At 41.8% G+C, this 21,873-nt stretch overlaps 1 protein-coding gene across 3 annotated transcripts in view; it reads right to left on the reverse strand.

Annotated features, from left to right (window-relative positions):
• Window positions 1–21,873, reverse strand: part of col4a5 (collagen, type IV, alpha 5 (Alport syndrome)) — an 82,680-nt gene that overhangs the window by 53,531 nt on the left and 7,276 nt on the right. For all 3 annotated transcript variants that reach the window (XM_032499377.1, XM_032499378.1, XM_032499379.1), the window contains exon 2: window positions 328–384. In XM_032499377.1, coding sequence (XP_032355268.1) covers window positions 328–384 — 57 coding nt within the window. The remainder of the gene's footprint in view (window positions 1–327; window positions 385–21,873) is intronic.

Consider the following 21,873-nt stretch of genomic DNA (forward strand, 5'->3'; position numbering starts at 1 on the left):
TAGATAGATAGATAGATAGATAGATAGATAGATATTGATCCCAAGAAAATTGGGAAATTACGGTGTTACAGCAGCAAAATCAGTTACAAAGCACAGATTATAAATATAAATGAGATACAAAACTAATACATGCATACAAAATACATGGAATAATAATAATAGGAATAAAATAAAAGAAGAAATATTTGAATACATCCAGGATGGGAAAACAAAAATGTGCAACTGCTTACATAATATGCTAAAATGTGAATAAACCATTTGTGCAGGTTGCACTTAGTGCAGTAGTGTGGTGTCGAAAAGTCTTATCTACGTGTCGTTTTGCCGCACCTTATCTCCTTTCGCTCCGCTGCAGTCACATTTAGACCCCACACATCCATGGCAAGCCTGTTTGGGCGAGAAGAAGGAGAAAGATGAGGACGTTTGGTGTTAAAATGTTATATTATATTTCTTTCTTGACTTTGACTTCTCTTTTTTAAGAGTCTCACGGCTACGTTTGGCCACAAAAGCACAGACATTCAGACAAAACGGCAGATAGATAACTTTAAATAGAAACAGTATATACAGTATATATGTTTCACTAACTGAAGCAGAAACATGTTGCTGACAGTCACCATGTAGACATGGAAAAGTGTAAAAATGTTAGAATTTTTGCCACAGAAGACCACTGCGGTTTGCATGTTTTAGCTCGCAGCAGTTTTGTCGTTGTATTCTCTTAAATATCTATTAGTAACAGTGGGTAGTTTCATGCTGAAATCCACCAGCACCACTAGAGGGTGCTCCGTTATTAAGCTACTGCTGAAGGCCAGTCACCCCCCCCACCCCACCCCCCACTCCCAGAGACGTAGAAAGGCTCTCCTGCAGGTTTTTGTCAATGATAAGATGCAAGAACAAACAACAAGCTAATCTCAAATAGAAAGCTGTTATCTAACATAAAACAAATTTGTATCCTGTAATCCTGCTGTTTTCTCAGCAGGAAATATTTTTCAGAGGCGCGGAGAAGTGAGAAAGTTGTGGAGAAAAGGGGTTAAATGCAGGACGTGAGGGATGGGAGTGGAAGGGCCAAGCTGTTGATTAACTTTTCCCATGCTTGTTGACACGGCGAATGCCAGACGGGCATCGATTGCACGCATGCCAGGCAGTCAGGTCTGTGAGAAAGACAGGGAGGGCCGGCGGGCGGACTAGTCAGCATTCTTCTGTGAAACCCTTTTGTGTGTCCGTGCGTGTGTTGATGCCTTTCGTCTCGCATTGCCAGACCTTCCTCCACAGCGCTGCGGGGGAGGGTCTGGCTAGTCCACACAGGTCCACGTGGCTCTGGTTTAGTGGGATTTCTTTAAACCAATCACAGTCGTCTTTGGAGACGCTTGGCGCCGGACGCAATAACCGTGCAGCTGAGAAACAGCCTCAGGAAGGAAGTTGTTTTGGTGGAACTTGTGTACGTTAAAAAGTGGTTTTAGTTGTGCAAAACTACGTTTGGACAGATAGTCTAGCTAGCTAGTCTGGATTTACCCCGCAGAGATTTGGGGAGCAGTTAGCTATGTGTAGTTAAATTAAGTTTAGTGTAGTGAAGGAGTTAATAATTCCACTATAGCTCACTCAGTGGGTGCACTTGCCCCGTGTAGGCTGAGTCCTGCAGCAGCCCGGGTTTGAATCCAGCATGCGGCCTTTTGCTGCGTGTCATCCCCCATATCTCTCTCTCCCCAATTCACACATCTATCCACCATCTCTGTCTAATAAAGGGAAAAACCGCAGAAAATAATCTTTAAAAAAAAAAAAAGAAGGTAACTTCTCATTTGGCTAGTACTTTCCATGAGACGGGCTTTTCTGGAGCATGAGCGTCATCTACTGGTGCTATTCTGCAGACTTTAGGGTCAATTCTTACACACCTTCACCAGTCTGCAGTAGCCTGTTTCATGGTGAGTCACATATATTGAGCTCCACTGTTATAGTTGGGTAAATGTGTTAATTGTGATATGTCAGTATGCATGTAGTATCCACATTGCATTTTATATAAGAGACCCGTTTTGTTAGTTTCCTTTTGTTTTAGCTTAAATGAAAAAGCTTACCTAGCTGGGTAGTCCGGTTAGCCTAGCTTGATAACCCAACTTTTATGATACAACCGTGGCAAAAGTAAAACTGAATCATTTCTGTTTTCATTTTAGCTAAGTGGAGCTCTTTGTAGTGACGGATGTGACTGTGAAACATTGTTCTTCTATTTACCAGGTACAGTTTCCAATTTTGTGATGTAATACTGGTATTTTGTTAATAATCTGTGTAATACCGTTGACCAGTCTGCAGTAGCCTGTCTCATGCTAACTGGAGCGCTTTATAGTGACGGATGTGACTGTGAAACACTGTTCTGCTATATACCAGAATAAACTGTACACATAGTACTACACATACTATACATAGTCCTCACAAATCCACCAGTTTAAAACGCCAACACAAAGAAAGAGGTAACGGACATTTGGCCAAAAATAAAGGACATTGAAGGGGACTATGGACTTATTGTCCACTCAGACAGTAGGGTTGTGTCTCACTTTTAAGAACGATTTATGGTTCTTTTTTCTTTTTTGCCATAACTAACATAAGTGGCCTGACGTTTATGCTTGTGCGTTGGTGTGTGCGTCGATCTCATCAAGAGCCAGCGTGGGGAGTGTGTGGTAGAGCGAGTGAGAGAGAGTGTGTGTGTGTGTGTGTGTGTGTGTGTGTGTGTGTGTGTGTGTTATACGGTGAGGAGAGGACGGATGACTTTTCATAGCGAGTAGCGATTTAGAGTCAAAGTAAGCAAAAAAAAGTGTCTCCCCTGTTCTTCTGACCACGGTGGAAATCTGTGGCAGGTGTAGTAGGTGCTCGCGCTGTGTGTGTGTGTGTGTGTGTGTGTGTGTGTGTGTGTGTGTGTGTGTGTGTGTGTGTGTGTGTGTGTGTGTGTGTGTGTGTTTTTACAAGCCCTGTATCTCCACATTAGTCTCTGGTCTGATTCAGCTCAATGCGATTCTGCTCTCCCACGCCCAGGCCTGCAGCTCACACTTTTTTAACCTCCATCTCTCTTTCTCTCTTTCTCTCTATCCATCTGTTTTCCTGCAACCTCTAAATTCATCTGTCCCCAGACAGAGCTCCCTGGCTCTAAAAAGGCATTAAAACATTCACAAATGCTTACTCAAAAACCCTAGCGATTTCCACTTATCCCTTGCCCACAGGTGCCGGCTCTTTCAGGGATTCAAACGTTTTGGGCACTTACAAACTTTTTTTCCTCTCTGACAATGAGCTGCAATCATGTCCTCAAAAGAACCATAAATGTTAGAATTTACCTAGGTTTGTGGAAGAATCAGGTGCACATGTTTGACATGGGGTTTAGGGGTCATCCCTCAAAAAATGTGATGGTTTTCAATATAAATAAATATGCAATTTCAATTTTTGGACCATTATTATTACCATCTCTGTGTCTAAAACGTTGAAATAGCTGGAAGAAGTTATAAATAAATAACACTCAAAAGCTTAAAGACATTACTTGCTAAAGACGTCCAACTACAACTATTAGATCTGAGAGCAGTAATTTAGTTAGTATTGCTGCTCACGTTGATTTTACATTCATTCGTGCTGCACCTGAGTCTTATAACGGTGGAGAAAACCCTGAATGTGAACTGCACACTGGTTAAAAAGTAGGAAGAAGGGATACGTTTATGGATAAAGTACCGGCCACTTGACGTGAATTGTGTCAGAACGAGCTGCAGCCACCAATACACATTTAAAATATTGTTTGACAGTCATATATGGCTAATTTTTTTAATATTTTGTTGAGTGAAATGAAGGCTTTTAAAAGGCATGACAATTTCTCTTTATGAGGTTATTTAACATTAATGTGCGTCCCCCCAGCCTGCCTATGGCCCCCCAGTGGCTAGAAATGGTGATAGGTGTAAACCGAGCCCTGGGTATCCTGCTCTGCCTTTGAGAACATGAAAGCTCAGATGGGCCGATCAGGAACCTTGCCCCTTATGAGGTCATAAGCTTTGCCCGCACAGAGAATTTGGCCCACCTATGAGAAATAGAGAGACATCATGGCTTACAAATGAGCAAAGAGGTAGTGTGTCAAATATCCAGTATTAGGGGACCACTAAGGTCTATGTAAAAGAGACTTCAGATACAGTATTAGGGGACCACTAAGGTCTATATAAAGAGACTCAGAACAGTATTAGGGGACCACTAAGGCTATATAAAAGAGACTTCATATACAGTATTAGGGGACCACTAAGGTCTATATAAGAGACTTCAAGATCAGTATTAGGGGACCACTAAGGTCTATTAAAAAGACTTCAGATACAGTATTAGGACCACTAAGGTCTATATAAAAGAACTTCAGATACAGTATTAGGGGACCACTAAGGTCTATATAAAGAGACTTCAGATACAGTATTAGGGACCACTAAGGTCTATATAAAGAGACTTCAATACAGTATAGGGGACCACAAGGTCTATATAAAAGAGACTTCAGATACAGTATTAGGGACCACTAAGTCTATATAAAGAGACTCAGATACAGTATTAGGGACCACTAAGTCTATATAAGAGACTTCAGATACAGTATTAGGGGACCACTAAGGCTATATAAAGAGACTTCAGATACAGTATTAGGGACCACTAAGGTCTATATAAAAGACTTCAGATACAGTATAGGGGACCACTAAGGTCTATTAAAGCATCCAAAGAGCACTATGTCATGGGACCTTTAAGAAATACCATGTCTTACCATTTTTAAACTCATCTACTACTGAACAACTGCTGTAAACTGGCAAATTATGGATTGTTATAATGACAATAAACAACAACAAAAAAGTTGCAAAATTCTTGCAAAATAACTACGGATGCACTATTGAAATATTGCTGTTTGACTTACTGGGAGCATTCTTATGACCCTAAAATTGTACTTTTTACAGTAAAAGTATTACATACGTGTAACAATACACTCAACTCACAATGTGGTGAGATTCTAATTTCACGGTACGATTTCCTAAGGATTGTCTTAACAGAGTGAGCTGCAGACAAATATTCCTTTATGATAATATAAGATAGGAAGATATGAATCTTTATTGTCATTGCACATCAAGTACACACTGAAATTGCAGTTCTTCCTCAGCAAGTGCATTATAAATATAAGCAATGAAAAACAACAATGAAAACAATAAAAAGATGCAATATATACAACGTTCACACAGCATAGCGCACACACATATTATAAGTTCAGGCACCTGAACAGTACACTGACCCATAAGAATGTGTCCCAGGACCAAAAAACAACACAGAAAGGAAAGTCAGGGAGGGAGGAGACCCAACAAAAACACAACAGCAGGAACGGAGTTTGCAGCTCACCAACAAGACACACAAAAATAGACACACAAACAAAGGACATTGCCATAGAGACGGACATAAGACACACAGGCCCAAACACAAGTCTACAGCGTGGATTTCAAGGATTCAGCCATGTTGAGCAAAGAGACCAAAGTCTTTTATGGCGCTCCATTTATGCGAGCTGTAGAAAGCTCCATGTATATGACATCCAAAAAGGAAAGGGTCCATGCACGATTAGATGTCTATATTCTATCAAAGTATTGCCCAGCCTTAGTTGCACTGTGTACTGATGTGTTGCAAATCTGTTTCTCCTTGGTTTAAGGTAAAAGACCGAGCCAAAATGAGCTAAACGTGGTTTAAAAACTTGCCTAAATACAGTGTTTGAAGCGTCTCGCTCTCCCCGCTTATTGTCCCCCATAGCACTGACGAGGCATGTAATCCACTTAGAGAGGTCAGTGAGCTGCAGATATTTGCTCCATTCCCTCCGTCTGTATCTGTCTTTTAGCTCTCTCTCTCTCTCTCATTTCTCTCACTCTCTCCTTTCCTCCGCTCCATCCCACTTTTTTTTCCCCCCGTCATGCCAACGGCAACCATCAGGCCCTGGACCGGAGCTGAAGCCTGGCTCGCCTCACTCAATCTCCACTGGCGGTCTGTTAAGGACACGTAGTAGCAGCCTGAGTCAAACACCCGATTATGTTCGAATTAGGACAATACCCAATATAAACACCGACGTTAACCCCGGCTAAAATCTGAGATCTCGTACCCCAGTTACAGCTACCCAGCCTCTTTCCGCTGCAGTGGTTTTTGACATGGAAAAAGAAGAGAACAGCTGGAATCGACGACGCCAAAAACAACTGCTTTAACCTTTTAAAAATCCCGTGAGGACTTAATGAACATTAGCGAAAAGTCGTCCCACGTTTGCCCTTATTCTGACCAGTTTTACTGGGGTAGAGCGCCACCTACTGGACCAGAGGAAGAGTGACTCCCAATATTCTGTACACACTCAGTAGCCTGCATTTACATTCACATGGGGTGGAAGTACTCAGACCTTTTATTAAAGTAAAATACACAACCCATTCACAATGCCTCGTTACATCCCTAGTGACAAACAGCGTAGGAGTATCTCACGTTGATTTTAGTAGGTAAAAATAACTAAATAAATAAAAGCCAAAAGGAGCTTGTGTGATGGAGGGGTAAGCTGGGTGAGCAGGTGAGACTGGAATTCCCCCGCTCATCAAAGACTGATGATCAGACATCTATACACACGGCCCTGCTCTGGATAGCACGCACACACACACACACACACACACACACACACACACACACACACACAAACACACACACATTAATGCAGCATAGAATTGCACTCTACAAATAGACAAATACTCTCATAAACAGTACACACAGCTGCCATCAATAACACACACACGCTAATAACTTCCACTTTCCAACACTGATCACAGATCCGCAGCCACAGTCTTGGGAACACTTTGATAATCCATCTTCACCTTTTACATGTTTTGGCATACTATAAATTTGGTATTTGCACCATCTCCTTATTTGTTCTGTCCAATCATTTCTCTGAGATTGAATAGTTTTATCTTTGTGTGTGTGTGTGTGCACCTTGAAATCAATCTCTGCACCGATGCATCGCTGTCTGATGTGGACGTGGTCGATTCTGCATCGATGCAGTGACAGAACATGATAATAATATAATATATAATATATAGTAATAATCGATTCTAGCCTACTGTTGTTGCTTGTGGATTTCCAGTTGTGTTAAAACCAGGAAGTGTCGTTTTTAAGAGCAGATACAATCAAAAGGTGTGTGTGCGTGTGTGTGTGTGTGTGTGTGTTAGTTTTTACAAGCCCTGTATCTCCACATTAGTCTCTGGTCTGATTCAGCTCAATGCGATTCTGCTCTCCCACGCCCAGGCCTGCAGCTCACACTTTTTTAACCTCCATCTCTCTTCTCCTCTCTTTCTCTCTATCCATCTGTTTTCCTGCAACCTCTAATTCATCTGTCCCCAACAGAGCTCCCTGGCTCTAAAAAGGCATTAACATTCACCATGCTTACTCAAAAAACCCTAGCGATTTCCACTTATCCCTTGCCCACAGGTGCCGCTCTTTCAGGGATTCAACGTTTTGGGCACTTACAAACTTTTTTTCCTCTCTGACAATGACTGCAATCATGTCCTCAAAAGACCATAAATGTTAGAATTTACCTAGGTTTGTGGAAGAATCAGGTGCACATGTTTTGACATGGGGTTTAGGGTTCATCCCTCAAAAAATGTGATGGTTTTCTTAAATAAATATGCAATTTCAATTTTTGGACCATTATTATTACCACTCGTGTCTAAAACGTTGAAATAGCTGGAAGAAGTTATAAATAATAACACTCAAAAGCTTAAAGACATTACTTGCTAAGACGTCCAACTACAATATTAGATCTGAGAGCGTAATTTAGTTAGTTTTGCTGCTCACGTTTTTTACATTCATTCGTGCTGCACCTGAGTCTTATAAGTGGAGAAAACCCTGAATGTGAACTGCACACTGGTTAAAAGTAGGAAGAAGGATACGTTTATGATAAAGTACCGGCCACTTGACGTGATTGTGTCAGAACGAGCTGCAGCCACCATACACATTTAAAATATTGTTTGCCAGTCATATGGCTAATTTTTTAATATTTTGTGTGAGTGAAATGAAGCTTTTAAAAGGCATGACAATTTCTCTTTATGAGGTTTTTTAACATTAATGTGCGTCCCCCCAGCCTGCCTATGGCCCCCCAGTGGCTAGAAATGGTGATAGGTGTAAACCGAGCCCTGTTCCTGCCTGCCTTTGAGAACATGAAAGCTCGATGGCCGATCAGGAACCTGCCCCTTTGAGTCATAAGCTTGCCCCCCAGAGAATTGGCCCACCTATGAGAAATAGGACATCATGGCTTACAAATGAGCAAAGAGGTAGTGTGTCAAATATCCATATTAGGGGACCACTAGGTCTATGTAAAAGACTTCAATACAGTATTAGGACCACTAAGGTCTATATAAGAACTTCAAACAGTATTAGGGACCAAGGTCTATATAAAAGGACTTCAGTTACAGTATGGGGCCACTAGGTCTATATAAGAGACTTCAGATACAGTATTAGGGGACCACTAAGGTCTATATAAAAGAGCCTTCAGATACAGTATTAGTACCACTAAGGTCTATATAAAGAACTTCAGATACAGTATTAGGGGACCACTAAGGTCTATATAAAAGAGACTTCAGATACAGTATTAGGGACCACTAGGTCTATATAAAAGAGACTTCAGATAACATTAGGGGCCACTAAGGTCTATATAAAAGACTTCATAACAGTATTAGGGACCACTAAGGTCTATACAGAGACTTCAGATACAGTTTAGGGACCACTAAGGTCTATATAAGAGACTTCAGATACAGTTAGGGGACCACTAAGTCCTATAAAGACTTCAGATCAAGTAGGGGACCACTAAGGTCTATATAAGCCTTCGAATACGTATTAGGGACACTAAGTCTATATAAAGAGACTTCAGATACTATATAGGGACCACTAAGGTCTATATAAGAGACTTCAGATACGTATTAGGGGACCACTAAGGTCTATATAAAAGAGACTTCAGATACAGTATTAGGGACACTAAGGTCTAGGATAAGCATCATCCTGTGTGTGTGTGTGTGTGTGTGTGTGTGTGTGTGTGTGTGTGGGTGTGTGTGTGGGAGCTGTCGATCCCTTTCATCGCGGCTGGACGTTGAGTACCTCAAGGTGCTGACCAACCACCAAATACTTTCCCTTTGACAAAAGAAAAAACAAAATCTGACCATGTGTGTTTTGAGTAACCCTTTGGAAGAGGAAGACCCTCGCCTTTCATTCGGTCTAATGAATGTTGACCCCTGGTGACCTCCCGCTGAGAGACACACTGAGAGACACTGAGAGACACTGAAAGACACTCGAAGAACCACATTTACTTCCTTTTGTAAGTAATGGCAGTTTGCATTCTGCTTTGCTTCCGCATAATGCAAACACCGCGCAGTATCCGCAAACACACACTTTCTAGGTTTGGAATTTCTCTTAACCCATCCAGATGGGTGAACACACACACACACATACACACACACACACACACACACACACACACACACACCCACACACACAGACACGGCATCAAGACCCACTGTTTTTATCCAGGAGTTATTTTTTTGTGTAAGTAGTCTGTATCAACAGATATTCGTTTTCCAGAATAAGGCTGCGTTCACAAAGCGTTTAAAAACCCAGGTCTTTCCATTCATTTTTAAATGGGGGTGGTGCGTTTTAGGCGGCTGCCGCATGGGGGACACTCAGAAAAACAGTGAAACATTTTGATCGACTCAATTTTTGGCAAAATGCAACCCCACGTCCCGCTACGGTCGCCCGGGTGTTTGTATAATAGCTGAATATTTCCTGCAACAACAAAAACACTTGCTATGTCTAATTTTCTTTCTCTCTCTCCTGTGAAATGAAGCTGCCTTCAAGTGCGGTCGGAAATCTCGAGATCTACAAACCATCTGACGGAGAACATGAATTGTGGAAAGTCGACTTGTGCAGTACAACCCAAGTCTAGTTTATACAGTGGTATGCTTTTATACTATTTCAAACTAGAGCTATATTATTGATATTATCAGCTGATATTAGACATTTCTCAATCTATCGGCATTGGTGTTTGTAATGGCCGATTTAATAAAAAATAAAAAAAATCATTCATCAGAATCGTTTATAATGACAAATAAATGATTTGGATAAATTAATATTCAAAAAATAAAAATGGTTATGAGCGTTGGCGTTGCATAGTCTGTCCACCAGAGGACACTCTACAACGTCCCTGTTAGTGATGGCGTTGCCGAGTCTTCCCCAAGGAAGCTCTACACCGTCCCTGTTAGTGATGGCGTGCATAGTCTGTCCACCAGAAGCGGCTCTACAACGTCCCTGTTAGTGATGGCGTTGCATATGTCTGTCACCCGAGGACGCTCTACAACGTCCCTGTTAGTGATGGCTTGCATAGTCTGTCCCCAGGGGACGCCTACAACGTTCACGTTAGTGATGGCGTTGCATAGTCTGTCCACCAGAGGACGCTCTACAACGTCCCTTTTGGCAACAGATTTTTTTTTAGTTAATATGTTTTTGTTCAAAGGATTTTAAGTTTCATATCTTAAGTTTGTATTTTAATACATTTTATTTATTAGAACTTTACTATATTTTGATGTTCTGTTGTGACAATAAAACAAATTATTATCATATTATTGTAGTGAGAACTCATAAATAATTACAAATAACTAACGTTAGGGAAATCTGTTTGTTTTGTAACGCGCTTCTGTATTTGTTTTTTAAATATACAGTATATAGCGGCCAATATATTGGCATTTAGGATTTTTAAATAACCAAATATTTGTATCCCACGTAGTCCCACGCTTGCACGGGTGTGCTACTCGCTCGCGCATGAGACTTATTTGTGGAGAAGAACTTCCTCCGTTTTGGATTGGTCATTCACTGTGGAGGGATCCACGGGCTCTCTTCTTCAATTCAAGGTATCTCGGTGAGTACTTGCTTTAATCAGTGATCACTTTAAGGGGGAAGTGTTCTTTAATATTTATCGGGGAAAAAACGATGCGCAATCAGAGCTGTGATCTCAAGAATATAAGTTGTATTACACTCTAAAATATATATTTTTTGCTTTTCCTCACTTCACAACTCTCTCTCAGTGTGCAGGTCTGCATTGCCGATCTTTCTAGATCATCACGTGTTTCTTGTGAGCAGGGAGGGGTTGAATTCCTTTTCCCTGGGAGATTTGAACCCACCCTATCCTGTCCCAGCCCGGCCCAGCCTGACACAGGTTTAAACATGTCCCCTCTACCATCTCTCTGCAAACGCTCCACATACATCACCGCTTGGCACGGCCAAGCCTCGCTACCGGCAACGAGACATTAGTGAGGGGAGCGGCGACTCGCCGGCTGAATGCCTGCATATGTGTAGCCCGGGGACAGACTGAGAGGAGGGGACGAAGACACAAAGGCAGACACAAAGTTGAAGGGAGGGAGGAAAGAGAGGCTAAGCTCATCACCGTTTTTTGTCTTTTTAGTTTATCTAAACATGCTTTAAAGTCACGCTGATAAGAGCACGCCTGTGGAATTCGGTTTAGGGATGCATTCAGGTTCACGGTCAAACGCTGCAACTGCCAAAACAGACAGATGTGTGTGGTCCAAGTAGTTCTCTCCTTCAGACCCAAAACAGTCACTGGGGTGTGACCTGTCTTTTTATTTTTCTTATGCAATCCCGGACCTTTTCCTGGTGTCAGTCCAGTGGTAACGACACGGGGCGCTCCAGCAGAACCAATGAGTCTATTTCCTCACACGTAGCTTTCAGGGCTTTCGTGGGGGGCATAGTGTAATGTTGCAATATGCACTCATTAAAGTTAATTTGACTGAGCAAAACAGTTAAAGTCCTTCTCACATTATACAATAATAAAAGTCATCATTTTTAAGAAGTTAAAAGTTTTGGATACATTTTTGCTTCTTCCAACCATAATTATTATAAATTAAGAGTCAATGTAGATTTTCAGATTGCAATAATATCATAATCCTACATTGAATCATTGTGAAAACAAAACTTTCTAGATGTTGTGTTGTTGTTGTTACTTTGGGCGGGTCATCATCAAAAAAAAAAAAATCATTCCAAAAACGTTGAAGCTATCTATGATATATTGATTGCTAACGTTAGCTCAAAACGCTGTTCCAGTGACAGCCTTTGTTGTGTTTGATTGATAGCTTGTAGCTAAGCTAGCAATCATTTCAAAAACGTGTTAGCTATCTTTTATTGTTTGATTGCTAACGTTAGCTCAAAACGCCGTTCAACTGACAGCCTTTGTTGTGTTTGATGCTAACTTGTAGCCAGCAGTGAACCAACTTGGTTAAGTAGGTCCATTTTGACTGGGTTGACATCACAGAAGTCTCTCGTTAGCATCTTGTATGCTACTTGTCGTAAAGTGACGCATGTGCAACTCAAATCTGCACTTGCCACACATTGGGGAGTGACACCCGTCTCTAAATTCTTTTAGCCGCGTTACCACAGAGACCACCCACCGCACTCTCGCTTTTCGGCAGGGACCCGCCCTACTTTGCATCTGATTGGCTAGAACTCATTTCATTGGTAGGTGGAAGTTCAAGGATTGGTTAAACCTAACGCATCAAAAACAGGATGGACTTTTTCATTTATTCATTTTTCTAAAATAGTCATACCCCAGAAATCCGGCACCAGGCCCGAGTACTTTAAGCTCTGCGTTAGCTAGAGCTGCGTTCCTCTCATATGATTGGTAGGTGAAATCAATTGACTTGAAAATATAAAACCGCATAAAAGTTCCCAAATTTATTTTCTCATTTATTTTCCCTCACGGCCGCATGCCGGAGATCCGGCACGGTGCGGGAATACTTTAAGCCCTGAGCTTTTCTGTCAAAGTTCCCTTCACTTGTGTGTTAGTTTTGTCCTGGGAGGGCCTGTAACTACGTCCAACTGGAACTCTGAATCCACGTTTCTCCCCCGGTTTGCTCTCGAGGGATTTTTGCACGCGGAGCCAAAGAATTTGCATCAAGAAGCATCAATCCAAACAAATCAGGAGGAGAATTCCGAGAGAAGAAAATGTCCCTGTTTACCTCCGTACGGTTCAGACGTTGCCAGAGAAGTGGACATCTGTAAAAACCTTCAGGCAAACCGCTTTGCATCGCTCCCGTTAACCTGCATGCTGGAGGAGCATCACTGTTTGGATGAGCCGCTGCCTAAATCTTAATATTTACCCAGGAACCTTTGCTGTAGACACAACAAGATAGCATTTGGATGTCCTGATCACTTCATCTGGGACACAGATGAGAAGAGATTTCTTTTTTTTTTAAATGCTGAATCTCTTGCTCTACACTTGGACTTCGTTCTGGCTGGGATAGAAAGTCACAGGGATTAAAATATGTGGAAAAGGTTGAACACTCACCCCTAATAACCGACTGCTAACCCTTCTGTTGTCCTCGGGTCAAATTTCACCTTTTATCAAAGTTTGTATATGAAATATATGGGATTCTTTTTACCCAATTGCCAGAAAACACAGACGGATCCATACACAAAATAGGGTGTGATCGTCCATCAACGTACGTTTCTCTGATCTGAACTAGTAGTCAAAATCATTCCTAATTTCCGTTTTTTTAACTTGAATATTAGATCTAAATTACTATGAATTAGGTTTATTGACCGTTAAATCCAAACATAAGTGTAAAACTAGGGGTAATAAGTTGGAAGGAAGTTGAGTCATGTCAGAGTATTACAGACAAGGAGCCATGTTTGAACGGATGTAGTTTAGCTTGTGTTTTAGTCTCTAATGTAATTGTGCTTACCATCTAGATTAGATTAGATTAGATTAGATTAGATTAGATGATACTTTATTCATCCCACAGCGGGGAAATTCCCTTATTATAGCAGCATTTTCTACAATAAAAGCAAAACAAACAAACAAACAAACAGGCAAACAACAGCCAATGAGCAGAAGGTATAGAATGAATGTAAAGTGGCGTCAAATAAAGGTTTTGTAAAGTGCGGTTGCCATAGTACAAAAAACAATATTGCAGTGTAAGTAAGTGACGTTAAGATTAAATCGAAGATGTATCTGTGGCCCAGGTTACATTCTGACTTCCAATTCTGGTTATCTATCAGGGTGATCTGCATGAAGCCCCACTTTGCATTATTTCCCACGGGACAGTGAATGCAGCACACATTGATCTGACGAGAACACACAGGCTCGGACAACAAGAATGTAACAGAGTATACGTACTTTGTTATATTCCACCACTGATCAGATCACAGGTGGTCAGCTCCATGTACGGGTGAAAACACTCTCAGGACGCTTTGAGATCGGATCGCAAAAAACGCATTTTGCCTTTTTTTTGCCTTTTAGGAACAATATGACCAAACTGCCCCAAACGAGCCCAAGGGAGCAGCGGTGTGGCGTCCGCATACTTTTGTCCGAACCCTCCTTCTACCTGTCCGCCTGTCGTTTTACGTCTTCACCACACGAGGGCGGAGACAAGAGTGGGAAGCACGCAGGTAAAAAGATGAAAAGCATCTCAGCCACATTGGAGACTTTAGGCTAAACATTATTTAGACATTCAGGAATCAAAAGCCCTGCAACAACAACACATGGTCAACTTTAAAGATACACTGTACACATAAAGTACATCGAAGTACTAGTAATCAGTTTTCTATCAGTTTCAGAACCTCACAGGATCACCAACATGCTCTCTCATGCTTCTCCGAGTCCTCTGGTGTCTGACGGGATATTGTGAAGAGGCAGGTCACAGCAGGTTCCTGCCCTGCCTGCACTTCTCTTAAATATCCGCACTTAGAAACCGCCTCCACATCTGGAGGCCGGCAGCTCAAATGTCAGAGGGGGAAGTTCAACTGTGCAGCTTTGTGTTGGTTTTGCACACAAAAAAAAGAGAGAAAAAAGGTTTTTTAGAAGGGAAACAAACACCTGGAAATGCTGGACGAAACACCTGCTGTTAGCATTGTAGCAAGCTCTAAAATAGTGGAGATTCCGTCATTTAGTAGCTTGTCTTTGCTTTCCAATAAAAAAAAAAAAACATGCAAAAAAAAAAGAAAATCAGAAAAGAAAAATTAACCCTTGTGTTGTCCTCGGGTCAAATTGACCCGTTTCAACATGTTTTAATATCATAAATATGGGTTTCTTTCAACCAAATTGCCCAACAATAACATGGATGATTCCATCCAACGTTCTTCAGGTAAAATGAATGACTACTTTCATTGAATTTTTTGGGTGTTTTATTTAATCTTAGAGCATTTTAATTCTTTTTTTTTAATGGTTTCCAAACAGTATCCGGACTAAACTTTGACATCTACCCATCTGAGATCCACTCAGCATCCTCTGATCTTATCTATTAGCCAAAATAATTCATAATTTCTGCCTTTTTAACTAAAAACCTATGTATAATTTTATATAAATGAGGTTTGTTGACCATGAATTCCAAGAATAAGTGTAAAACCTATTATTAAACCAGCTCAAGTTTTTTTTTTAAGTGCAAAAAGGCTGGAAAAAGTGAGAAATTAATCAGAAAAAGTTTTTATTCTCAATTGCACAAAAAAAGTGCATTCGAATGCCCTTTTTATAGTTTGTTTTAAAGATATTTTTCTTAAAGGAGCCATTTAATCTTCTTATTTTTTATTGTGCAAAACCCTTTAAAAGTGAGTCAGAAAGTCACCTAAACACAAACAGAAAAGTATTTGGATTTGGAAACAGGAGCCGTTTCTCGATAAATATTTATCTATAAATATTTATCCAACTGCAAAACTTCAAATCTATTTTGTTAGGTTTTATTAACCTGGGGACAGGACTTTACTATTCTCTTGGTTATATGTATATAACGACCAATAAAGGATTTTTGAGGCCGATAACGATCCGATTTTATTTTTATTTCTTTATCTGATATGCCAATATATTGGCCGATATATATATATATTTTTGTTAAATCCAGAAATGCGTTACAAAACATAAACAGATTTCCCTAACATTAGTTACTTGTAGTTATTTATGAGTTCTGAAAGAAAGTAAACTTCTTTGATTCCAGCCCGTTAAATGTAAATATTTTTTTGTAGTGAACTGGATATCTTTGAGTTGTGGACCAAACGAGAGATTCGAAGACGAAACAGAATAAGGTTCAAAAAAATATATATTTTGCAACGTGCAAATTAACCACACGGCAAGAAATAAGCCCAGAGTGTAAAGACAAATAACACAACATCACACTGCTTTTCCCTTTGTGCTCTGAAGGAACTAGAGTCATAATTCTCACGGCCACAAGAGGTCCCTGTCAGGAGAATGTCAACGCGCCGCCATCGTTTTAAGGCCAGGAGCGAAGGAGGGAGCGGCCAAGGAGATCAAGCGTTCTCTCGTCTGGACACATTGATGTGGTAACGCAAGTCTAAACTGTGAAATGTGCAAAGAAACAGTAGCCGCACACTGACTCATACCGCTTGTTCCCATGGGGGTCCTGGGGAAGCCCTTGTTTTCCTCCTGAGGAGTGTGATTTAAGAAACAGGTGCCCGCAGATGGAAGAGAGAGCAATAAAAGGAATGAGGGAACAAGAGAGAGAGAGAGAGAGAGAGTGAGAAACATTACAAAGAAGAGAGAAGCAGATGCCCTCCCACACTAGAGTCGATTCAGCTGCAGTCAAATCAGCTTTCTGCCTCTCTGAAGAGCCTCCGGTGGCTTCTCTCATTCAGGCTATCGGTTAGCCACAGGCTAATTCCAGCGCAAAATGATCCTAGGGGTTAATACCACATGGATACGGAGTCGACCGTTTATTAAAAAGAAGAAGAAGATTACAAAGACAGTCCTGTTCGGTATACAGGCGGGCGCCATCTTGGGAAAACAGTCATGACCAGTCGAACCACGAACACTGTGTAACCAGTAATGTAGCTCATCATGCCTTCGGTGGTCGACTGGTCGTGACTGTTTCCCAAGATGGCGCCCGTGTATACGTGAACGGTACTGTCTTTCTAAACTTTGTTTTAATACTGTCTGTACACTTACAAATTCTCGATGCTTTGTTTACATGTAGGGACCCTCATTATGCTCCCGTGGAGGCGTGGTGATATTTTGAGCCTTGTTTGTGTATAGAAATAGCGATTTCTTTTTTTTACCCTTGTCTCGACTATTAGCATTACAAGCTAATTAAATTAGCGGTTTGGGCTAAAACTGGTCCCATTTGATTAGCATGAAAACATATCACAGATAATTTTCTCATTTGTGCCCGGAATTGTCCTTTAGGTGTGTGTGTGTGTTTGTGTGTGTGTGTGTGTGTGTGTGTGTGTGTGTGTTGTTGTGTGTGTGTGTGTGTGTGTGTGTGTGTGTGTGTGTGGTGTGTGAAGTGGTGAGTGAGTGAGGAGTGAGTGAGTGAGTGAGTGAGTGTGGTGAGGGAGTGAGTGAGTGATGGGTGTTGTGTGACTGTGGTGACTGTGTCTGTGACTGTTGTGTGTGTGTGAGACTGTGTGTGACTCTTGTGACTGTTGTGTGTTTGTGTTTGACTGTGTGTGACTGTGTGTGATTGTGTGTTGTGTGTGGTGTGGTGCGTGTGTGTGTGCGTGTGTGGTGTGTGTGTGTGTGTGGTGTGTGTGTGTGTGTGTGTGTGTGTGTGTGGTGTGTGTGTGTGTGTGTGTGTGTGTGTGTGTTGTGTGCGCGTGTGTGTGTGTGTGTGTGTGTGGCTGAGATCCAGTGGGCTACCCGACAAGTCCACCTACACACAGAACAGTCACAAGACATACCGTCCTCCTTCCCTCCTTCCCTCCTTCCCTTTCTTCTCGTGTTTTCCTGACCTCCTTCTCCTCATCATGCTGCAGGAAACCTTACAGCCCGAAGGCAAGCGCTGCTCAGGGACAAAGCCAAATGAGACACGTACATGTAGCTTCAGGTGGGAAGAAACAATAAAGTTTGGATCAAAAGGATCAGACGAGCAAATAAAATTCAGAAGATGCAGGGATATAAGATTGATATGAACCAAATATTTCTCCTCTCAATTGTTTTGCGTTCTTTCTTTTGGACGAGAAAAAGAAGGGAGGAGTTTTTTGTAAATCTGGCCTTGGTCTACAGATGCCTTCCTCTCTTTTCCCTCTCACCTGCTCCAACTGCCGACTGCTGGACAGCCTCCCTAAAGTACTTCTTAACAAATATTTGTAAATGCAGTCCCGACCCGAGCTGACTCGCCCCGTCTCCATCCTCCTTCAGCGCCTTTTTATTACTATCTGCCTGTCTCCTGTTTCTGTTTTCACACACACATGCAACCCACACACACAGAGAAGATAAAGTTGCTCATAGGAAAAATGCAAACTGTCCTAATTTAGAGGCCAACGTTTAGGCCTGATCTCTTTTGAATCTTAAAATATATGCAACTTAATATACAGGCTGGAACAAAAACGTTGTTCTCAAACTTGAAAACCCTTCCTAATGATAGCATATAATGAAATAGTTTGGATTATCTGACAAATAGGGCATGCATCAACACACTCTGATGTTTAATGTTGAAGTTCCAGATGTTTGACATTTCCTCCAGCACATGAACACAACATAGTTGTTGGCTAAAAATGCAACACAAAAGAAGAAGAAAAGTACAAAAACAGATATTGCACTTCTGGATCGTCACCAAAACCTGATCCCAGAACCAAATCTATCAAACAGATATCAACAACTTTCCCACTCCAACGTGGGTTAATCCAACTCCAACACACAATGCTCTTTAGATGCTTTAAAGAATTATTGAATAAATGAGAAAAGGCAAAAACTAATCCCCAGTAACAGAGAGTCAGATAATGTTGTGGGGGGGGGGGTCATTAAGTCAGACTCAGTGGTGAGAAACCAAAGCAGAGGGACAGAACAGAGCTGTAGCCGAGCCAAAGTATCACACTTCTTAATTCATTAACTTTATCAGTTATCAGGCAAATAAAACGCTGATACAGATAATCTGCAAACTGGCAAAAAAAATGATGAGGTCATAAGGGGCAAAATGGGCTGATCTGGCATTCCAGATCGGCCCAAAAAAACCCTCATAAAGTGAAGTTTCCATGCCATGGGACATTTAAGTTATTGACTGCCTGTATGAATGTGAAATGTTGCACAAGTGACCAGGGGCGTATGACTGGGGGCGAAAAGGGGACCGAGTACCCTGGGCCCTCCTCAAAAAGATACTAGAATGAATAGCTGTGGATGTGGGGAGGGGCCCATAGAAAATGCATTTCAGGGCCCAGAATTGAACGTGAGAATTGAGGCGGGACACAATCACCGGTCTCCTGGGTGAAAGTGCCGTGTACCATTTTCACCCTTTCATACTACTTGCTACAGTGTAAATTCACCTGATATCGCAAGGTAATGTAAATCAATGGAGGCCAAACGGCGTCGATATACACGCTAAAAAGTGAGTATGTGTCTTGATAACACACTAATAATGGAATACAAATCGGTGTGTAATACATACGCCATTTTATGAGATCAGTCTGAATTGGTTCATTTGTTACTGTTAATTGTTGTGGTTGGTATTTAACGCATGGCATCGGTGTGGATGGGTGCTGTAGAACAAACTATTGTCACTCAATCACTTGATGTCCAGGAGTTTAAACTTAAATTTGGATATGTCGACCCGTTTAAAACAATGATACAACTAAATAATAAGTTACCACATCGCCACCATACACCGATACACGTAACCACGGTCAAAAAAATGGTGACCTTGCTGTGCGCAGCACCAATTACGCCACATTTGAATAAACTTTATTTCACCCCCAGCGTCACACGCCAATGAAATGGCTCCAACAGTTACTATGTACATAGGACCTGTTCAGACCGGGCATTAACATGCCTCGTCTAAAACAAAGATCATTAAATTGAAAAGTCAAAAAAATACAAAATAAATAACAGAAAATCCCAAACTACTTTAATATAAACTCGTCCAGGCATACCACATCTCCCAAAAGGTTTGACATGCTCGTAAAACATCTCTAAGAGCTTTTCGAAATGTCCAGACATGGTGGACAAAGCCATCCAACGTGATGTGAGAATGCTTTAAGCAGAAGAGGTCAGTTGAGTGGGCGGTCCTTCAGTGTGACCCAGACCACAAGATCTCAATTCACCCTCAAAGCGTCTTGGGTGTGTTCCCATCTGAACTTAGAGCTCTTTTCTTGTGATCAGATGACCCAAGACGCACATTAATGCCAAGCCTGAACACGGCCAGACATTCAAAGAAGTCTCTTTAACATTAATCTGTAACATAATTCAGCCCTAAATCCACAAAGGTCTCTGCTTTAATCTGGACATTCTCCCCGACCTTCAAAGAAAAGGTTCCCTCAAACCTTTACGTGACGTCTGTTTAACCCCCCAGATTAGAAGATCAGAGATTCCCGTGTTTAACCCCAAAGAGGTTTCAAGAAACTTTAAGTCCCTCGCAGACTGGTTAAAGCTTCGGTCATGTGGGGAGCTGGGACTGGGAAGCAGGACTTGAGCTGGTTGTTACGAAGTAAAAAGTAGGTTAAGTAGTAGTAAGTAGTAAGTAGTAGTAGGCTAAAACTGCATGGCGGTGTGGTTAGTGATGGATGGGTGGATGGATGGAAAGATGGGTGGATGGATGGATGGGTGGATGGATGGATTCATATATGAAGGGTTGTGTGGATTGGTGAATAGATGGGTGGGTGGATGAATGGATGGATGATGGATGGATGGATGGATTCATATATGAATGGTTGGGTGGATTGGTGAATAGATGGGTGGGTGGATAGGTGGATAGATTGATATATGGATGGGTGGGTGGATAGGTGGATAGACTGATATTTGGATGGGTGGATATATTGATATATGGATGGGTGGGTGGATAGGTGGATAGATTGATATATGGATGGGTGGGTGGATTGGTGAATGGATGGGTGGGTGGATTGGTGAATGGGTGGGTGGGAGGATAAGTGGAAAAAGACCCAGCTGACCTTTAAAACCTTTAAAGCCTCAGAGCACACAGTGAGGGATGGAAGTGAGGGATGAAGTAAATAAAGAAGTCTCTAACAAACACACCGTGTTTACCCTCCTCTTAATCCTGAAAGGGGGAGACGGGGGGGAGGCAGAGGGGGGTGATAATGAGGTTTGAGAGTAAGTGACAGAAAAAGACGTCTTGTGCAAAGAGATTAAATGACATTAGAGCCCCGGTGGGAAGTCAGCCGACCAAGAGGGACCGTCCAAAACAACTAAGGTTAGAGGAAAGATTCTGGGTTGGGTTAAAACCCGGGTACCCGTAAGTACCGCAGTACTCCCGGGACACCAACACCCGTTACCTGGGTGAAAGTCTTGTGTTTTTCCCTTAAAGGTCCCACAGCAATGTTCATTTTGAGGTGTCACGCTTGTATTTGGGGTTTCTAGTAGACCATATATACCGAATAATCACAATAAATGTAAATCGCAACACAAATCCAATCGGCAGCCATGTGTTGTGAAAGAATCGAATTGGGACAAAAGCATGTGGTCTGTCCCAACCCTAACTCCAGCTGTGCTTCTTCCAGCTGTAAAAGGAGAGAGCGAGTGATGAAGAGGAGGAAGAGCGAGTGATGAAGAGGAGGAGGAGGATGGACTGCAGTAATTAGCTGTCTAAACATTTGGTGTAAGCTCTCATTGACTGTTGTCCACCTGTTAATCCCAACGGCATCTTCAGCTCATTGGCACCACGGTGTGAGTTCTACCGGGAAAACACACACACACGCACACACGCACACACACACACACACACACACACACACAGCCCACACACACTTCCTTAACAATGGGTAACTATATATAAAGGAGGTAAAGATGTTTAAGGAGACCTTCTCCCAGAGCAGCCGAGATAAAGATGGAATTTGTGTTCGTGAACAGACACGAGAGAGAGAGAGAGAGAGAGAGAGAGAGAGAGAGAGAGAGAGAGA

This window comes from Etheostoma spectabile, chromosome 19 (assembly GCF_008692095.1).
Source record: "Etheostoma spectabile isolate EspeVRDwgs_2016 chromosome 19, UIUC_Espe_1.0, whole genome shotgun sequence".
NCBI classification, from domain to species: Eukaryota; Metazoa; Chordata; class Actinopteri; order Perciformes; family Percidae; genus Etheostoma; species Etheostoma spectabile.